We start from the raw sequence: 23,131 nt of genomic DNA, 5'->3' as shown, positions 1-23,131 counted from the left end.
TAAATCTACAACAGGCCCTGATGACTCATCCTGCACTCATGCATATGCAAATTTTTTTGCCCAATCAGATGAGCTGCAGTGCGAGAATGCCCCTCCCCCCACCCATCACCTGCTTAAAAATAGCAAAACAAGTAAACAAGAGGGTTTTTACAGTTACAAATGTCAACACAAGCCAATACAGAGGCACTTTAGAGTCATTTTATCTTACTTTGCTATTTCTTAAATCTTAATTCCATCCCGTTTTCAAAATAAGAGTCTCACATATATTGTAGAAGCTTAGATACACTGAAACTTAAGGGAAAATGATCATTGTTGCAATCTCAATGGAAAACGTAGCCAAATAATTTTTATATAGCTTATAAGCTATTTTTTGTCCAATAAATGAGATATAGGGTAAGTATGTCCCTCCCCCACACATCACCAGCATCCAATTATATACCATTATAAAAAAAAATAAAAAAATCACACACACACACACACACACACACACACACACACACGCACACGCACACGCACAGATATATATATGGAGACCACTGTGAAGTGAGTTTGAGGCTATTTCATATTTTAAATCTACAACAGGTCCCGATGACTCATCCTGCACTCATGCATATGCAAAATAGCGTGAGAATGCCGCTCCCCCACCTGTCACCTGCATAAAAATAGCAAAACAAGTAAACAAGAGGGTTTTTTTCAGTAAAATGTCAACACAAGCAAAAAAAGGGGCACTTTAGAGTCATTTTATGTTGCTAAAGCATGTCCCTTTTTCAAAATAAGAGTCCCACATATATGATAAAAGCTTAGACTCACTTAAAATGAAGGGAGAATGATCATTGTTGTAATCTCACTAGGAAACATGGTGGCCAATCATGACATAAGCTATTTTCTGGCCAATCAAATGAGCTATAGTGTGAGAATGCCCTCACAACAACACAAACGAGACCAATCGAGGGTTGCACTGGAATGTCTATCTGGCCTGCCACCGTGATTCTGGCCTGCCGTATACAACCCTCCCCCCTTTATAAACATCGCGCTTCTCTCTCCCCAATCCCACCCCCTTCATTTGGAAAATGCTGTCCCAGTCCGTCCCTGTATTTGTGTGTGCATATATATATATATATATATATATATATATATATATATATATATATATATATATATATATATATATATATATATATATATATATATTCCCAGACAGCATTGAGATTGCATGAAGACAAACGGAGACCCCTGCAAAGTGAATTTGAGGCTATTTAATATTTTAAATCAACAACAGGCCCCGATGACTCATCCTGCACTCATGCATATGCAACATTTTTGCCCAATCAAATGAGCTATAGCCAAGATATCAATTTATAATCCGTATATCCAGCATTTTCCGTTCTGATAAGCTGTAAATATGGTGGTTTGTGGTCATGCAAGGCTGCTTGCTTCACAGAACTACTGCTTTAAAATTCCTTAAAACCTGTAATGTTTTCAAAATAAGAGTCCCGCATATATATATATATATATATATATATATATATATATATATATATATATATATATATATATATATATATATATATAAAGTACAATAACAGCTTAGATAAACTTACAACTAAGGGAAAAATGATCATTGTTGTAATCTCACTAGGAAACAATGGCCAAACACTGCTTAAGCTATTTTTTGGTCCAATAAAATAAGCTATAGTGTGTGAATGCCCCTCTCCCACACTTCACCTGCATCCAATTAGATGCCATAGGACAGGGAAAATATGCATATGCAAAACTTTTGCCCAATCAAATGAGCTATAGCCAGGAAATCCTTTTATAATCTGTATATCCAGCATTTTGCGTTCTGATGAGCTGTAAACATGGTGCTTTGTGGTCATGCATGGCGACTTGCTTCCCAAAACTACTGCTTTACTATGCCTTAAAACCAGTCCCACTAAAAAGTACAACAGATAAACTAACGACTAATGGAAAAATGACCATTGTTGTAATCTCACAAGCAAAAATTGTTTCCAATCACAGCATAAGCTTTTTTTTTTTTGCCCAATCAAACAAGCTGTAGTGTGAGAATGCCCCTCCTCTACATCACCTGCGTCCAATTAGCAGTGGCAAAATAATTAAACAAGAAGTTTTTAGCAGTTTTAAATGTCAACACAAGCACTTTAGAGCAATTTTATATTGCTTATAAGGTAATCTGATCATAGCAATAGCACTGGTATCAATGTATATACAAGCACAGGCAGGAATTAATTACAACCTCTGCATAAACAGATGAGTTTGTCGTGTTTATTAGCATACATTTGTTTATGAGAAATGACAGTAAGAGCTGAGTGATATGACACCATGCATAAATGTGAATTAAACACTTTTATTCAGCAGTCTACATGTGTGTGTGTTGCCTCATTATAAACAAACAGAGCTAATATCCCAATATACATGTTAAACTAAGAAAATATACATTTAAACAGACCTCTTTGTCCTGTCCTGTTTTCAAAATAATATATATATATTAGTATAGTACAGTAAAAACTTAGTCGTTTTACTCTTTAGCTGTTGTACTGTATGTTTGTAGTTGTTTTTAGCTTCCTAGACCTGTCTGCAGGGGCGCCTCCAAGGGGTGGCCAGGGGTGGCCACGGCCACCCCTCGGTAAACTCTGGCCACCCCTGTGGCCACCCCTTTGGCCACCCCAATATAATTTTGCGGTTGACATTATTGATTTAAATGAACTCATAAATTCCCAATATTTAGATAAATAAATAAATAAAATGCAGTCACTAAATTATTGTTGGTGTTACTGACGTAGCTCTCCCCCTCTGGTTCAATGCTGGTGAAAGCAAACTGACGCATGCGCGCGGAAAACCATTCCCGCGCGCCTCACGCACTCCTGTGTGAATCCCGGTTGGTTGTTTGCATGCACGCCGACATAATAGGCACCGCTCATGCGCCGTGAAACCGGAGTAACAGCCTTTTGTGCAGAGGTGTCGGCACGCAGCGAGTTTTGAAAGTCGTTTAAAGTTTATATAAAATGATGATGATGATGTTACTTTCACTAAGCATGCCTTTAAAGCAGAAAGGAGGGATAATGAGTCAGGGAGGTAAGACTTCATAACATGATTTCTCAGCCATGATCTGGTCTAAGATCACAGATAGGCCTAATTCTATAATACATTTTTTGTATTCTTTAGAATTGTCATAATTAATTTTCATGCAACAGGTTTCTTAAGTGATGTTGGCATATCACTCCAGTTGTTGTTTTCCAGTAATATTTGGGATTGATTTCTGTTATTTATTTAAAATAATAATTGTATATTAATATTAATTGTATTTATTTAGAATAAATAGAAATAAATTGTTATATTTATTGAATAACAAATCTAACAATTCAAGAGAGGTGGGGGTGTATAGGGTGGTTCGCCCAGGGTGTCATTTAAACTAGAACCACCACTACCCTCCCCGATCGTCCTTGACAGCACGCACACACCTTCAATAGACAGCAATTGCTATTTAATATTTACCTTAAGCTACAGTATATCAATAGAAGAAGCTGCATTAATAAAATGGTTCAAAAAGCAATATGGATAAATAATATTATTAGGTATAGTGAGTGTGTATAGTAATCCCTTTTGTTCAGTTTGTTCATTTGTTTGGGTAATTAATAAATTCATTATTCTTTCATTCATTTTTTTTTCGGCTTAGTCCCTTTATTAATCCAGGGTCACCACAGCAGAATGAACCGCCAACTTATCTAGCACATTTTTACACAGCGGATGCCCTTCCAGCTGCAACCCATCTCTGGGAATAATAAACTCATTAATCTTCATTAATTTTAGACATGGCATATCTCGTATGATGTACAATAAAGGCACGTAAAAAAAGAAGTTATTTATACAGTATATGAAAAGTGTTTTTAAAATAAACATAGATTTTTATTTGGTTTGCACATGTACTTGCTGAATTATTTCAAAGAATAAATTGCAATATTTCAAGTAGAATTAATTAAATGAATAAAAACTACATTATTTCATTTACCAGAATAAAAAATATAACATTACACTGAATTCATTATTTTTTTTGTGTGCCACCCCAAGATTTGGTGCGGCCTCTTCTGGCCACCCCTAAGAAAATTTCCTGGGGGCGCCACTGCCTGTCTGTACATCGTACAGCATTCTGGATCACTTATCATTGCGTGTAAATGTGCTTTATTATTAATAAATGTTTTTGTTGCTGCTGTAATATGCATCTTTAAAATACCAACACGGAGGCTTTGGGTTCAGTTGTGTACCATTTATGAAGGTACCAGCTCTCGTACTTTTATGTCTAAGAGTGTATCTCTGTAGTCCAAAGAAATAAAAGTCATTTGGGTCTATTTTTACTAATAAGGCATTTTAGGACAGACATCTGAGGCCCATTTGATGCTCTAAAGATGCACAAGAGACTTGTGTTTTCCTCTGGAGAGTAACACTGAGGCTGGACAGATTTAATGATGCAGAGGCTCATGTGGAGTCAGAGAAGTCTCAAAAATAACATGGTTCAAAAGTAATATTCGTACGTGCATAGCACAAGTCACATTTACAAAATCCATTAGTATTCTTATAAACACACAAATCCAATTCATAAATTTGCAAATCCAATTTGTAAATACAAAATACAATTCATAAATGCTGAATTTCCAATTCATAAAGCTCAAAACCCAATTCATGCATATGCAAATCTAATTTGTAAATTCAAAACAATTCTTAAGTACACAAATCCAAATAATGAATTCAAAACAATTCATGAACACACAAATCTTTTTGTATATTCACAACACAATTAATAAATATGCATACCCAGTTCATAAACATGAAAATTAAATTTCTGAATTCAAATCACAATTTGTAAACGCACAAATAAAATTTAAAAATTCAAAACAATTAATAAAATATGCAAATTTATTCAGTAAATTAAAATAATTAATAAACAGTCAAATCCAATTCATGAATTCAAACACAATTCATAAATATGCAAAAATTCAAAACACTATTCCTGAATAAACAAATCCAATTAGTAAATTTTAAAACAATTAATACTTTCCAAATCCAAATGAAAAAATACTAAATAATTAGTAAATATGCAAATCCAATTAATACATTCAAAAACAATGAATAAATATGTAAATCCAAAAGGTAAATATGCAAATCCAACTAGTAAATTTAAACACAATTTATAAATATGCAAATCCAATTAGTCAATTCAAAACAACTTATGAATGAACAAATACAATTCCTTAATTCAAAACGCAATATATACACACGCAAATCCAATTGATTAAAATACAAAACGCAATTTATAAATAAACAAATTCAAATGATAAATTTAAAACAATTAGTAGACATGCAAATTCAATGAATAAATTCAAACACAACCCATAAATATGCAAATCCAATTAGTAAATATGTAAATCCAATTCGGAAATTTAAATACAATTCATAAATATGCAAATCCAATTTGAAATTTCGTAACACAATTCATAGATGCACAAATCCAATTTATAAATACACAAATCAAATTCATAAATACACAAATCAAATTCATAAGTATGCAAACACAATTATTAATTATGCTAATTAAATTCGTAAATTTAACACAGTTCATAAATAATCTAATCCAATTCATTAACATGCAAATCCAGTGTGTAAATTAAAAAATTTCAAAAACACAAATTAAATTCATAAATTAAAAACAATTATTAAATATGCAAATCTAATTTTGTAAATGTAAAACAATTCATCAATATGCAAATCTAATTCGTAAACCAAAACACTTCATAAATATGCAAATTCAATCCTAAAATTTAAAACAATTAATAAATATGCAAATCTCATTTTGTAAATTTATAACAATTTGTAAATTTAAAACAAATCATCAATATGCAAATCCAATTCATAAATTCAAAACACAATTTATAAAACATACAAATTTAATTAGTAAATTTAAAATAACTCATAAATATGCAAATTCAATTGGTAGATTAATTTTTTTAATAAATATTCGAATCCAAATCGTAAATATGCAAATCCAATTTTAAAATACAAACACAACTCAAGAATCGACAAGTCCAATTTTGTAAACTTAAAACAAATATGCAAATCCGATTCATGACTTCAAAGCACAACTCATGAACATCCAATTCAAACCGTGTGAGTTCACCAATTGTGTTTTAAGTTCTTCCGAATTGTATTTTGTAAATGCGTATTGTGTTATGACTTTTATTTTGTAAACGTGTTATTTTTGAGACTCATCTGGCTCCATATAAGCTTGTGCCAGTGACTATGATCGTCTGTGTGTGCGTGTGTGTCCTCAGTGACAAGATAAAAAGAGTGTGTGTGTGTGTGTGTGTGTGTGTGGGTCACAGATTGTGCCATGAATAAAAATAAGGCGAGCGCACTGAAAAGCTTTCTGCCTGTAATTGCAAGTCCAGCTCTTTATTCTGTCTTCAGGAATCCAGAACAACCTTCATCTCTGCTTCATCCACATAATAATGCAGCAAAATCACATTAAACGCGCCGGTGGTGTAGTGAAGGGCTGGATTGCAGCATTTCAGACGGTATTTCTCTTCACGTTTACCGTCAGCGGCTGGCGGGGTAAAGCCATTGATTTGGGATTTCATTTCTCTCCAGACATCATGCGCCGCTGCGCGACCTTGAAGACGCAAGACTGATATTTTACATGCGAACCTGCTCTTACTTCACTTCCTCTTTTATGATGACATAATAAACAAAAGCAATAAAATAACATCCTGTAATAATCGTTAGATAACATTACACATTATCTATCTATGATTAAATAAGTTACGATATCCAATCACTTTCTTTTCTGCTTCGTCCGTCTGTTAATAAGGGGTTGCCACAGTGGAAGGAACCACCAACTTGTCCAGCATATGTTTTATATGGCTGATGCCCTTCCGGCTGCAACTCAGTACTGGGAAACACTACACTACAGCTGATGAGATATTGTTATACATTACATAACAGAGTAAGGATAATACACACTTACTGGCCACTTTATTAGGTACACCTGTCCAACTGCTCACAAACTCAAATCTCTAATCTCTGTTGGATGGTCGGCTCAGAATTTGGCCTCAACAACATGAAAGCATGGATCATCCTGCCTTGTATCAGCGGTTCAGGCTGGTGGTGGTGGTGTAATGGTGTGGGGGAGATTTTCTTTGGGTCCATTAGTACCAATTGAGCATCAACGCCACAGCCTACCTGAGTATTGCTGCTGACCATGTCCATCCCTTTATGAGCACAGTGTCTCCATGTTCTGATGGCTACTTCCAGCAGGATAACGCAGCATGTCATGAAGCTCAATCATGTCAGACTGGTTTCTTGAACATGACGATGAGTTCACTGTACTCAAATGGCCTCCACAGTCACCAGAGCTCAATCCAATAGAGCAGCTTTGGGATGTGGGAGATTGGCATCATGGATGTGCAGCTAATAAATCTGCAGCAACTGTGTGATGCTATCATGTCAATATGGAGCAAAATCTCTGAGGAATATCTCCAGTAGCTTGCTGAATCTCTGCCATGAAGGATTAAGGCAGATCTGAAGGCAAAAGGGGTCCAACCTGGTACTAGTAAAGTGTACCTAATAAAGTGGCCGGTGAGTGTATTTTTTAAAATAAAAAAATAAATAGTGCTTGTTCGGACTTTATTTGACTGTTAAAACTCAGATTTGTATATTTATTTTTGATGATGTCATATTAAGCAAAAATGTAAGAAAATGAAAACAATAAATTAACATTATGTAATATGCATTAGAGGATAGTAAATAGTATCTAATGGATTAAACATGATTTTATTTAATTAAAAACACAATCAGAATTTATTCTCATTTTATTTTACTTTAGCAATATTTTTTAGAAACAATTTTAATAAAAATATCAGAATTTATTTTGTAAAATTTTATACACTTAAAATGTTAATTATTTAAATTTTTTATATAAGATTTTAAAATCTAAAAAAATATAATTTAATATTTAATTTTTAAAAATTTAAATTAAAAGAACAGCCTGTGATATTCTGATTTAAAACAATATTGACAAAAACATGTTAGAAATTAATTAAATAAAACGATTAAAAGATCAAATAAATGAATAAACACACACACACACACACACACACACACACTTCCTCCATTGATCATCTGGATGGTGTTTGTGTGTGTGCGCACATGTGTATGTGTGTGCGTGACCCAAAGCTCTCCTCATTATCATGTTTCCTCCGTGTGTGTGTGTGTGTGTGTGTGTGTTCTCCGTTAAAGAGCTCAGGCAAACGCAGAAGACACAGAGCTTCATTAATCGCTGCTCGGCGCCTCATTAGTGCATCAAGAACACACACACACACACACACACACACACACACACAGTGTGACAAAACCTGACCGTCAACCAGCCACAAACCAATCGCACGTGTGTGTGTGTGTGTGTGTGTGTGTGTGTGAGAGAGAGAGAGAGAGAGAGAGAGAGTGTGTGAGAGAGAGAGAGAGAGAGTGTGTGCGTGTGAGATTGTCAATATCAATATGTGTGTGTGATTGTCAATGTGTGTTTGTGTGTGTGTGTGTGTGTGTGTGATTGTCAATGTGTGTGTGTGTGTGTGTGATTGTCAATATGTCAATATGTGTGTGTGTGTGTGTGATTGTCAATATGTCAATATATATATGTGTGTGTGTGTGTGTGTGTGTGTGTGTGTGTGTGATTGTCAATATGTGTGTGTGTGTGTGATTGTCAATATGTCAATATATATATGTGTGTGTGTGTGTGTGTGTGTGTGTGTGTGTGTGATTGTGAATGCTCACATGCCTGTGTTTGTGCGCAAGAGAGTATGTGTGTGCTCAGTGAGTGTATTTTTGAGTGTTTATGTGTTCAGTGTGTGTGTGTGCGCGCGTGTGTGCGCATCTCCCTCTTCCTCTAACTCTCTCTGTGTGTATGTGTGAGTCTGTTACCATAGAGACAGCAGAGGACAGTGGTCTTGATCATCAGTGCTGATGCTCACACACACACACACACACACACACACACACACACACACACACACACACACACACACACACACACACACACACACACACAGAGGTAAAGGTTATAAACGCCGCTGTGCATGAAAATAGACACGAGCTTCACACAAGACCAGCTTCACAGCAAAACATTCATTCATTCTCCTGCGGCTTACTCCCTTATTCATCAGGGGTCGCCACAGCAGAATGAACCACCAACTACAGCAGCATATGTTTTACACAGCGGATGCCCTTCCAGATGTAACCCAGTACTGGAAAACACCCAAACACACACATTCACACACACACTCATACACTAGGGCCAGTTCCCCTATAGCGCATGTGTTTGGACTGAAACCGGAGCACCCGGAGGAAACCCACACCAACACGGGGAGAACATGCAAACTCCACACAGAAATACCAACTGACCCAGCCGAGACTCAAACCAGCGACCTTTCTACTGTGAGGCTACAGTGCTAACCACTGCGCCACCATGATGCCTAAAATGCAGTTTCTAGTCCAAATATCTCAATAAACTGAAATCCAGAAGCATTTTCCAGACAAGCAGAAGATATTGTCTTGTTTTCAGAAATAATGAGGCAAAACGAAGTGAGTTTGTGCTTAAAACATGCTAAATAATCTGCCAATGGGGTAAGAAATGTAATATAGTTAATAATAATTAGTTTACCCTAATAATAATTTGCTTGAGTAAATTAAAGACTCAAAAGTGACATGATAAAATAAAAGCCTCGTGTGGTGTCAAATTACTGCATATTCTGTTCTGACTGGTTTAGTAGAATTGTTCCAGATATTGTCATTCACTGGGCAGATGTGGGAGAACGGATGTTTACTACATGGTGTGTGTGTGTGTGTGTGTGTGTGTGTGTGTGTGTGTGTGTGTGTGAGAGACTGTCAGATGAAGTTCACACATAATAACGCAAGCGCTGCCATCTAGCGGTGACACACCGATACAACTGTTCTGACTGAAGAAAACAGCCAAGCAAAAAAAAAAAAAAAAAAGATCTCTATTAAATAAAAAAAGGGTATTATAGATAAAAGACTGAATATTAATTTTAATAATTAAATAAATACAATTATATAAATATATAAAAATAAATGAAAAAAATATATACAAAATAAACAAATAAAAACTGATTAGAGACTTAAATAAATAAATAAAAATGTGTAAATATAAACTGATTAGAGAATTAATTAAATAAATAAATAAATATAGAAACAATAATTGTATAAATAAATATATAAATGAATAATGACTGATTAGAGACTTAAATATATAAATATATATATATATATATATATATATATATATATATATATATATATATATATATATATATATACTTAAATAAAAAAATAAAACTGATTAGGAACTTAAATAAAAAAATAAAAAAATAAAACTGATTAGGAACTTAAATAAATAAATAAATAAAACTGAATATGAGTCTAAATAAACGTATGAATAAATAAATAAATAAATAAATAAATAAATAAATAAATAAATAAATAAAAACAAATTAGGAACATAAATACATGAATGAATAAATAAATATTGACTAATTAGGGACTCAAATAAATAAATAAATAAATAAATAAATAAATAAATAAATAAATAAATAAATAAAACTGATTAGGAACTTAAATAAATACATAATAAATAAATAAGTAAAGTAAGTAGTAGTTTGATGAAAATATAGTTGTAGTATTAGCACTGAAGTCATATGAAATGTCAGAATTTGGCATCAACAACATGAAAGATCCACCCTGCCTTGTATCAGCGGTTGAAATGTCACATGAATATTACTGTAGGAGCCACAGAAGCAAAGCAGGTCATATCATAACTAATTTCATGCAATAACATCTACAACACAAACAACAACAACAACAACAGAGTTAGTTACAGTCTATGACAGAGTTTATTAAAAACCTTCACATCTGATTTCAGAACGTAACAAGGTTTGCATGTGTCAGCAAAAGCTATGACTAGTGTTAAAGCCCTGCAATACAGTGGAAATAAGATTTTCATTTAACCCAATCACATAACAATCAAACATTTACAATCAGAAATGAAATTTCATTTTATAGTTACTTTGGTTTGAATTCAAACAGCAAAGTAAAACCATGTTTAATCATGCAGTTACTATAGTTTGACATCAAATAACGTAGTAAAACCATGCTTAATTATGTAGTCACAATGATTTTACTTCAAAAACTGTAGAAAAACATGGGTAATTTTGTAGCTACTATTGTTTTACTTCAAATACTATACTAAATCATGGTTAATTGTTTAGTTACTTTGTTTTTTTATAAATACCATAGTAAAACCTTGGGTAATTTTGTATAGTTAATATGAATTTAGTTCAAATACCATAGTAAAACCATGGGTAATTTTACAGTTACTGTGATTTTAATACAAATACCATAGTAAAACAATGGGTAATTTTGTATAGTTGATATGGATTTATTTCAAATACCATAGTAAAACCATGGGTAATTTTTCAGTTACTATGATTTTAATACAAATACCATAGTAATGGGTAATATTACAGTTACATTGATATGAATTCAAATACCATAGTAAAAGCATACGGTTTTACTTCAAATACAATACTAAACCATGGTTAATTGATCAGTCACTATGGTTTAATAAAAATACCGAAGTAAAACCATGTTTAATCTTTATAAAGGTATGAACCAGCAAACAAAAATCAAAACAGATCTTACCAATACATCCGACGGAATGTCCAAAGTTAACGAGAATATTTATTATATCAGCCATTAAAGTGTTCTTTATTAAAGTCTACCCAAATCCTAAATCTACCCTTCACGGCAATGTAAAACAGATATTAATGTTGAACAGTGAGATTGTTGTATAGTGGATTGTTGTACTTAACTTCCGGTCGCAGCGGGATCTCTTCTCTGGTCAGGTGTTTAATTAAACTGTGCTGGGGCCTCATTCATAAAACTTTGCGTAGAAGCCTTCCTAAACGTGAACGCACAAAAGAATACATCTTGATGTATTTATTAATGATGATGGCGGCTCATATGATGATTTAAAGTCGTTTAATTAAGTATTCAATGTATGTTACCAAGAGTTTACTTACAGCTGCGCACGTTGCCGCCCCCATTTTGTGCGTAGGCTACGTTCCTTTAGGTTGTCATGTACTGATTTCTGCCGCCATCTTGTGGATATACATGGCCAGTGGTCATATGAACTGCTTTAATGCGGTGCTGTCGGTGGTGTTACAGAAAACGATCAAATAAAATAAACATATTCTTCAACGATTGAAGTAATGCTGAATTAAAATAGCGCTATTCTTTCCAGTCAGATTTAAATTACATATTTCAACCACTATTTTGGCCATATTTGACCAAGCGTTGGGTTAAAATAACCCAGTATTTTTATTAGAATGTAAAAACATTAAATAGCTATAATAAAAACTGTCACCTTTAACGTTCGTCTAAATAAATGAGCTCATGTAAACTGATCCAACATTTACACAAATATAAATGGGAGTTTGAGAAAACTACCCAGACAGCACACATACGTTGGGCCGACGTCGTGCCGACTTTCAAAATTCCATCGGCGCGATGTCGCTCAGGGAGCGTTTGCTAATTGGCAAAATGTCGCCGCGACGTCGGCAAATGATCGGAAACGCAGTTCACATGATGCATGTCGCGTTTGTCTAATTTATTATGCACGCAAAAACTTACTTGTAAACCAAATATGTTGCCGGATTCTTTCATGGGCATGAGAGATCAAGTGCTTATGAAGTGCTTCGTCGGCCTCTGGTCGTTAACCGACGCAGAGCCGACGTTTGTTGAGCTGGAACAATAGAACACAAGACCGAACGATCATGCGTATGTTTGGCCGACCATATACCGATGTTAGAATTAAAGGGGCCGACGTGTTGACCTTCGGCCGACGTCGGCCCAACGTATGTGTGCTGTCTGGGTAAAGAAAATAATAATAATGCTAAAGCTAAATATAAATAATTCTATAGCTTTGATTTAGTGTCAGTAATTTAGATTATATGTAAATACATAATTAAAAATACATTGTCAGGTATATTTAGAGCAAAAGTCATATAACACATTATAGAGACTATTAAACAATCACATTGCAGAAAATTCATCTATTTTTATTTATTCATTTATTTATTTATTTATCTATTCGTCTATTTTTTATTTGTGTATTTATCTATTCATCTAGTTCTTTATTTATTTATTTATTAATCTATTTTTTAAATTAATTAAATTATCTATCTATCTATTTATTTATTTATTTATTTATTTATTTATTTATCTGTTCATTTATTTATTTATTTATTCATCTATTTATTTATTTATTTATTTATTTATTTATTTATTCATTCATTTATTCATCTATTTATTTATCTATTTATTTATTTATTATTCTATTAATTAATTAATTAATTAATTAATTAATTTATTTATTTATTCATCTATTTATTTATTCATCTATTTATTTATTTATTAATTAATTTATTTATTTATCTGTTCATCTATTTAGTTTTTATTTATTTCTTCAACTATTTATTTATTTATTTACTTATTTATTTATTAATCTGTTTATTTTTTATTTATTTATTCATCTATTTATTTATTTATTTATTTATTTATTTTTTCATCTATTTATTTATTTATTTATTTATTTATTTTTTATTTATTTATTCATTTATTTATTTATTCATCTATTTATTTATTTATTTATTTATTTATTTATTCATTCATCTATTTATTTATCTATCTATTCATATATTTATTTAATTATTTATCGGATTTACCTTATATAATATTAGTTGCTCCAAAATAATAATAAGCTAATATAATTATGAATTAGCTTCTGAATAAATACTGATTATCACATTCCTAAAAAATGATTTATTTGCAGTATAAAAGCGTGAAATCTTCCAAGAAAAAAACAAAAAGCATTTGTTGAATTTGAATAAAGTGTTATTTTTCACTTGGCTGCAGATTTAGCAAACCGTTGGAGATGAGGACACATGCAAATCTAGCTGATAATATTAATCAACGACTACACAATCAAGCCACCTGTCTGTCTGATGAATATGCATGACCCGTTTACATGATTTGTCTATTAATTTGTCACTGTCACAGCATGACAGCTTCAAAATCAGACCCGCTGAGTGCTCCCACAGGCTCTAATTTGATCTTTTTTAATCAAAATGACACATTCATACTTATTTCCTGTGAAAATAACCGCTTTAAAATGGTTTAATTGTAACTGTACGCCATATTTATTATTATTATTCATAGATATTGAATATGCTAAGTCTCCGCCTCCCTTCAACAGCAGCTCAATCAGAAACTCTGATATTTGAATATGCTAAATAGTCTCCGCCTCCAACCAATAACAGCAGCTTAATTAGAAACTCTGATTTTTTAATATGCTAATTACTATCCGCCTCCATTAAATAACATCAGCTAAATCAGAACTGATATTTGAATATGCTAAACAGTCTCCACCTCTACACAGTAAGAGCAGCTCAACCAGAAACTCGGATATTTGAATATGGTAATTAATCCACTCAATAAGAGCAGATTATTCAGAAAATAGGATATTTGAATATGCTAAATAAGCTCCGCCTCCGTTCAATGACAGCATCTTAACCAGAAACTTGAAGATTTGCATATGCGAAATAGTCTCAGCCTCCATCTAATAACAAAATCTCAAACAAAATTTTTATATTTGAATATGCTAATTAGTCTCCGCCTCCGTTCAATAACAGCAGCTTAACCATAAATTTAGAGATTTGCATATGCTAAATAGTCTCAGCCTCCATCTAATAACAGCAGCTCAATCAGAAAATTGGATATTTGAATATGCTAAATAGTCTCCGCCTCCACTCACTAACAGCAGCTCAATCAGAAAATTGGATGTTTGAATATGCAAAATAGTCTCCACCTATGTTTTTACTTCAGATATTACAGTAAATCTAGTCTTTCGTAATTATAATATCTGCTTTAGGTGCTATAAATTGTATTGTGATCATCCAGTGCTGCATGTTTTATTTAATGATATTCTTTTGTAGTGTTATTTCACCAGGTGTGCCGCCATCTAGTGGTTAGGTAATAAACTGCACGTACTGTATAAAGGGTCAGTTCACACAATAAATGAACAATTACTCACTACTTACTCTCCCTCAAGTGGCTAGAGTTTCTTTTTTCTGTTGAACACAAAAGACGATGTTTTAAAGGAAAGATGAAACCGGTAACCATAGAGTTCCATAGTAGGAAAAACAAATGGGAGTCGATAGTTACAGGTTTCCGATATTCTTCAAAATATCTTCAATACTGTTCAACAGAATAAAAGTATATTTTGAGGAAGGCAGAAATCAGCATTGACTTCCATAGTTGCAAAAACAAATGTAAGTGAATGGTGAGGTTTTCAACATTCTTCAAAATATCTTCTTTAGTGTTCAACAGAATAAAAACCTATATTGAGGAAAGATGAAAACCGGTAACCATTGACTTCCATAGTAGAAAAAACAAAACAAATGGGAGATAATGGGTACTGGTTTCTAACATTTTTCAAAGTATCTTCTTCAGTGTTCAACAGAATAAAAACCTATTATGAGGAAAGATGTAAACCGGTAACCATTGACTTCCAGAGTATAAAAAACAAATGAGAGTCCATAGTTACAGATTTTCAACATTCTTCAAAGTATCTTCTTCAATGTTCAACAGAATAAAAGTATATTTCGAGGAAGGCAGAAATCAGTGACCATTGACATCCATAGTAGGAAAAACAAATGTAAGTCAATGGTTACAGGTTTTCAACATTCTTCAAAATATTTTCTTTAGTGTTCAACAGAAAAAAGAAACTCATAAACGTTCTAAGATTTTTAAAAACCTTTTAAAAGAGAAAATAATTTCAGACATAACAAAAACCCATTCTGAGGAAAGATGAAAACCAGTAACCATTGACTTCCATAGTAGGAAAAACAAATAGGAGTCAATGGTTACAGATTTTCAACATTCTTCAAAATATCCTTTTTAGTGTTCGACAGAAAAAAGAAACTCATAAACGTTCTAAGATTTTTAAAAACCTTTTAAAAGAGAAAATAATTTCAGACATGATCAAACGTGTGAAGACCACTTTATTTATTTATTTATTTATTTATTTTTGAGTGCTTAAAGGGATAACTGAAAGTTTGGTCAATTATTTACTCATCCTTTACTTATTCCAAACCGCCTTGAGTTTCTTTTATCTGCTGAACACAAAAGAAGATAATTTGAAGAATGCTGAAAACCGGTAACTATTGAAATCCAAGGTAGAAAAAACAAATGGGAGTCAATGGTTACAGGTTTCCGACATTCTTCAAAGCATCTTCTTTAGTGTTCAACAGAAAAAAGGAAAGGGAGAGTAAATAGTGAGTGCATATTTATTCTTGTGTGAACTATCCCTTTAAGGTCAGTGTGACATTGCTGTGTGTGCTGTAGCTGCATGTGAATGATTATAATGCAGTATAGCTGGATATGTGTGTGTGTGTGTGTGTGTGTGTGAGAGAGAGATAGAAGGTTTACGGATAAGAGAGGTATTATGGGTCGACTGTAAATGTGTGTGTTTGTGACCTGACGGAGTAAAAGAGCAGCACTGCAAAAGCAAAACAGCTTTTCTTATTTTGTCTTGAGTCCAAATATCTAAAGATTCTGAAATCAAGACGCTTTTTCTAGACAAGACAAAAAGACAGTCTTGTTTCCTGAGTCAAACTGAGTGAGTTTTCCTTAAAACAGGCAACATAATCTAGAATCTTTTGTTTTGACATGAGCTTATTTTGCTTCCCCCATTAGCAGACTATTTTACTGAAAGATATTTTGATGAATGAAACCGGTAACCATTGACTTTCACATTAGGAAAAACTAATACAGTAGAAGTTAATGGTTACCGGTTTATAACATTATTCAAATTATCTTCTTTTGTGTTCAACTAAAGAAAAAAAAATCAAAACCTTCAATTCTTACAAACACGTTTTTGTTTTATTCTGTGAACACAAAAGAAGATATTTAAATGGATGAAACCGGTAACTATTGACTTCCATAGTAGGAAAAACAAATACCATGGAAGTCAATGGTTACTTGTTTCATTCATCAAAATATCTTCTTCATCTGTAGTGGTTGGGTTTAAGTATAGTGTAGGACTGGGGATTTACAATAAGATCATACCTTATAAGTGTTGTAACGGGTAACCATTGACTTCCATAGTAGGAAAAACAAATACAATGGGAGTCAATGGTTACCAGTTTGTAACATTATTCAAAATATCTTCTTTTGTGTTCAACAGAAGAAAAAAAATCAAAACCTTCACTTATTCCGAACACATTTTTATTTTATTCTGTGAACTAAAGAAGATATTTTGATGAATGAAACCGGTAACCATTGACTTGCATAGTAGGAAAAACAAATACAATGGAAGTCAATGGTTACCTGTTTCATTCATCAAATATCTTAGTAGGATTATTAAGGTAGTGGTTGGGTTTAAGTATAGTGTAGGACTAGGGTTGTATTAAAAGATTATACCTTATAAGTGTAACAACCGGTAACCATTGACTTCCATAGTAGGAACAAATGGTAATGGTTACCAGTTTAAAACATTATTCAAAATATCTTCTTTTGTGTTCAACAGAAGGAAAAAAAACTTCAAAACTTCCAGTTGTTCCAAACTCATTTTTTTATATTCCATAAACACAAAAGGAGATATTTTGATAAATGAAACTGGTAACCATTCCCTTCTGTAGTGGTAAAAATGGTACACATGAAGTCAATGGTTACCGTTTTCTAACATTATTCAAAACATCTTCTTTTGTGTTCAACAGAGGAAAAAAAAACCTCAATGAAACTGGTAACCATTGACTTTCATAGCAAGAAAAACAAATATGGAAGTCAATGGTTACTTGTTTCATTAATCAAAATATCTTCTTCATCTGTAGTGGTTGGGTTTAAGTACTAAAAAAACGACTAGGGATGTACAATAATATCATACCTTATAAGTGTTACAACCGGTAACCATTGACTTCCATTGTAGGAAAAACAAATATCATGGAAGTCAATGGTTACTGGTTTCCAACATTATTCAACATATATTCTTTTCTGTTCAACAGAAGTAAAATAATAACTCTGTGAACACAGTATAAGATATTGTGATGAATAAAACCTGTAACCATTTACTTCTATAGTAGGTAATGCAACCATACAGTACATACCATAGAAGTCAATGGTTACCGGTTTATAACATTATTTAAAACATCAAACTCAAAACCTTTAATTCTTCCAAACATGTTTAAAACATGTTCTGTGAACACAAAAGAAGATATTTTTATGAATGAAACCGGTAACCATTTACCTCCGTGGTAGAAAAAACAAATAGTATAGAAGTCAATGGTTACAAGTTTCCAACATTGTTCAAAATATCTTCTTTTGTGTTCAACAGAAGAATAAAGTAACTCAAGAAAATTTTTTTTCATTCTGTGCACACAATATAAGATATTTTGATGAATAAATTCTGTAACCATTTACTTCTATAGTAGGTAATACAACCATACATACCATTGAAGTCAATGGTTACCGGTTTATAACATTATTCAAAATATCAAAAAAACTCAAAACCTTCAATTCTTCCAAAGACTTAAAAAAATTTCTGTGAACACAAAAGCAGACATTTTAATGAATGAAACCGGTAACCATTGATTTGCATAGTAGGAAAAGCAAATACCATGGAAGTCAATGGTTACCGGTTTCCAACATTATTGAAAACGTCTTCTTTTATGTTTAACTGAAGAAAACAACCCTCACAATGGTGTGTAGGGTAAATAAATGATGGTACATGTTTAATTTTAATGATATAAACCTGAACATTTGAGTTTTTGCAATCTACGTTTGTACACAAACAACCAGTCGGACAACATGAGCTTCGTTTATTGCACACTTTTATGCATTTTGCAAACAGATCTTCACAGTAACAATGCCTAAGAGATGAAAATAAAACTGAACCCTAAATAAAAAACAGCCTCTTTGATCATCGTGTCGAATATATTTACAGGTATTTACAGAAACACTGAGAGGACTGGGAACGTTTCTGAGTGTCTGCTGGGCTGAGAACAGCCTTGGCCATCCCATAATTCCTCATTACCTTTCGGAAAGAAAATAAAACAGGAGTAACAGCTTTGAGTCCAGACCGTGAGCTACTGAAAGGTCAGCTTGTGGGGAATCCCAAGACATTCAAGTTTGTTGAGCATTGCACAGGCACTGGGGTTAAACACACACACGCTTTTACACACAGCAGTCAGACTCTCAGGTCTTCAGTGATTGAGAGGAACAGGGACTTTATTTGAAGAATAAAAACAATAGAGGATTAAATCTCAAAACGCAAAGTAACAATCCACATGAATAGAGGATTTCCTAATGAATATGAGAAGCAATTAAAATGCTTTCCGTCTTGTTTCTGGTCCAAAATATCTAAAAATACTCAAATCAAGTAGCATTTTCTAGACGAGTAAGAAATATTGTCTTGTCAGAAATAATGAGTCAAAATTAGGAGAGTTCAGACTAAAAGCAAGCAAAATAATCTGTAAAACGAAACGTGAATTAGTTAAAAATTAGTTTGCTCACCACACTGGCAGACTATTTTGCTTCTTTTAAGAAAAAAAAATGATTTAACCTTTTAAACACAAAAGAAGATGTTTTGAAAAATGCTGAAAACTGGTAACCATTGACTTCCATAGTAAAAAAAAAAACATTGAAGGTGGTTACAGGTTTCCAACATTTTTTTAAGGCATCTTCTTTTGTGTTCAACTGAATAAAAAGATATTTTAAGGGAAGATGAAAATCTGGTAACCATTGACTTTTATAGTAGGAAAAACAAATAAGTCAATGGTTACCCGTTTCCAGCATTCTTCAAAACATCTTCTTTAGTGTTCTTCAGAATAAAAAAGATTTTGAAGAATGCTGAAAACCGGTAACCATTGACTTCTATAGTAGGAAGAACAAATGTAAGTCAATGGTTAAAGGTTTCCAACATTCTACAAAATATCTTAAATTGTGTTTAACAGAATAAAAATATATTCTAAGAAAAGACGAAAAGCAGTAACCATTGACTTCCATAGTAGGAAAAACAAATAAAAGTCAAGGGTAACAGGTTTGCCAACATTCTTCAAAACATCTTCTTTTGTCTTCAACAAGATTAAAATATATTCTAAGGAATGATGTAAACCGGTAACCATTGACTTCCATAGTAGGAAAAACAAATAGAAGTCAATGGTCACCGGTTTCCAGCATTCTTCAAAATATCTTCTTTTGTGATCTTCAAAATAAGAAAGATTTTGAAGAATGCTGAAAACCGGTAACCAATGAATTCTTGAGTAGGAAAAACAAATGGAAGTCAATGGTAACAGGTTTCCAACATTCTAAAAAATATTTTCTATTGTGTTCAACAGAATAAAAATATATTGTAAGGAATGATGTAAACCGGTAACCATTGACTTCCATAGTAGGAAAAACAAATAGGAGTCAATGGTTACCGGTTTCCAGCATTCTTCAAAATATCTTCTTTTTTAGTGTCCAACAGAATAAAAAGATATTTGAGAAAAAAATGTAAACCGGTAACCATTGACTTTCATAGTAGGACAAAACAAATAGGAGTCAGTGGTTACAGGTTTCAAACATTCTTCAAAGTATCTTCTTTAGCGTTCAACAGATTAAAAGTATATTTTGAGGAAAGACAAAAACCCGTAACCATTGACTTCCATAGTAGGAAAAGCAAATAAAAGTCAAGGGTAACAGGTTTGCCAACATTCTTCAAATCATCTTCTTTTGTCTTCAACAGGATTAAAAGATATTCTAAGGAATGATGTAAACCGGTAACCATTGACTTCCATAGTAGGAAAAACAAATAGAAATTTGGAATCCGCCTTCTTATTATTGGCTGTATATTTGGTGCGCTTGAGCTCAACCACTCTCACTGGTGAGAAAAACAACATGCTGATTTTGAAAAAGAGGAGGAGCTATGGCATGCCCCGCCCCCTCTTCATGTTGAGATGAAGTCAAACACTGAGCAATAAATGCACATTTGAAAGCACTTTAAGAGCGAGCAGGTGTATCCTGCATGGGGTCTGCGATGAGAAACACAGCCAATCAGTGTCCTTCTTTATGGAGAGGTTTAAACGCCTGCTTCAACACTGAATACATGTAAATGAAGCACGCTACAGTTCCCTAAATTAAACAGCAAACGAGGCGAATCTGACACCATGACAGAAGGCAAGATGTGCAATTTAAATGATCTTTTAGACAGAAACACATTTCACAAATGCTTTTCTTACTTATTTCTAGTCCAATTATCTCAAACGTCTTAAATCAAGAAGCATTTTATAGACCTGTATGAAATATAGTCTAATTTTGAATCAAAATTAAGCCATTTTTTTCCCTTAAAACAAGCTAAATAATCTAGTTCTGCTTTAAAATAACATCATTTACCTTACTTCGTTGGAAGTGTTAATATAATCAGTCAAAACTAGAAACGGGAAGTTCATAGACAAGCTGTATGGAGGCCTGAGAAAGCCTGTTGGACGTAGCTTATTTAGCTTAAAAAAGGCACCAAGCTAGCTAAAAGCAACATAAATTAAGAAACATATTACATTATGTTGTAAAGCATGAATTAGCATGCTGCTATCATGTTTCTAACATGAATTAGCATGTTTGTAACATGAATTAGCATGTTGTTAGCATGATTCGAACATGAATTAGCATAGCTCTAGCATGAATTAGCAGGTTGCTACCATGTTCCTAGCATGAGTTACTATGTTGTTGGCACGTTTCTAGCATGAATTAGCATGTTGTTAGTATGTTTCTAGCATGCATTAGCATGTTGCTATCATGTTTCTACCATTAGTTACCATGTTAACATGTGTTTAGCATTAATTAGCATGTTGTTAGTATGTTTTCAACATGAATTAGCATGTTGTTAACATTACTCTGACATAAATTTGCATGTTGCTGTCATGTTTCTAGCATGAATTAGCATGTTTGTGACATAAATTAGCATGTTGTTAACATGATTCGAACATGAATTAGCATAGCTCTAGCATGAATAAGCAAGTTGCTACCATGTTTCTAGCATGAGTTACTATGTTTTTAGCATGTTTCTAGCATGAATTAGCATGTTGTTAGCATGTTTCTAGCATGTATTAGCATGTTGCTATCATGTTTCTACCATTAGTTACCATGTTAACGTGCGTTTAGTATGAATTAGCATGTTGTTAGTATGTTTTCAACATGAATTTGCATGTTGTTAACATTACTCTGACATAAATTTGCATGTTGCTGTCATGTTTCTAGCATGCATTAGCATGTTGCTATCATGTTTCTACCATTAGTTACCATGTTAACATGTGTCTACATGAATTAGCATGTTGTTAGGATGTTTTCAACATGAATTAGCATGTTGTTAACGTTACTCCAACATAAATTAGCATGTTGCTGTCATGTTTCTACATGAATTACCATGTTGTTAACATGATTTGAAAATGAATTATGTTTTCATCATGAATAGCATGGTGCTACCATGTTTTTGGCATGAATTGGCATGTTGTAAGCATGTTTCTAGCATGAATTAACATGTTGTTAACATGTTTCTAGCATGAATTAGCATGTTGCTGTCATGTTTCTACATGAATTACCATGTTGCTATCACGTTTCTACCATTAGTTACCATGTTAAAGTGTGTTTAGCATGAATAACCATGTTGTTAGTATGTTTTCAACATGAATTAGCATGTTGTTAACATTACTCTGACATAAATTTGCATGTTGCTGTCATGTTTCTAGCATGCATTAGCATGTTGCTATCATGTTTCTACCATTAGTTACCATGTTAACATGTGTCCACATGAATTAGCATCTTGTTAGGATGTTTTCAACATGAATTAGCATGTTGTTAACGTTACTCCAACATAAATTAGCATGTTGCTGTCATGTTTCTACATGAATTACCATGTTGTTAACATGATTTGAACATGAATTATGTTTTCATCATGAATAGC

The 23,131-nt window shown here is 32.9% G+C and overlaps 1 protein-coding gene and 1 long non-coding RNA gene across 2 annotated transcripts in view; one reads left to right on the top strand and one right to left on the bottom strand.

The window, feature by feature from the left end:
• Nucleotides 1-11,961, bottom strand: part of rai1 (retinoic acid induced 1) — a 108,093-nt gene extending 96,132 nt beyond the window's left edge. Inside the window, exon 1 of the mRNA XM_073945200.1 lies at nt 11,779-11,961. Coding sequence (XP_073801301.1) covers nt 11,779-11,833 — 55 coding nt within the window. The 5' untranslated portion in view covers nt 11,834-11,961. The remainder of the gene's footprint in view (nt 1-11,778) is intronic.
• Nucleotides 11,962-18,901: 6,940 nt separating this feature from the next.
• On the top strand, nt 18,902-22,865 carry LOC141381329 (uncharacterized). The gene is made up of 3 exons (XR_012401325.1): nt 18,902-19,840; nt 19,903-20,009; nt 20,782-22,865. It is a non-coding gene; the product is annotated as an uncharacterized lncRNA (long non-coding RNA).
• Nucleotides 22,866-23,131: the final 266 nt, after the last annotated feature.

The sequence above is a fragment of the Danio rerio genome, chromosome 3, assembly GCF_049306965.1.
Source record: "Danio rerio strain Tuebingen ecotype United States chromosome 3, GRCz12tu, whole genome shotgun sequence".
In the NCBI taxonomy this organism is placed as follows: domain Eukaryota; kingdom Metazoa; phylum Chordata; class Actinopteri; order Cypriniformes; family Danionidae; genus Danio; species Danio rerio.
This window is presented reverse-complemented; position numbering and strand designations above follow the sequence as displayed.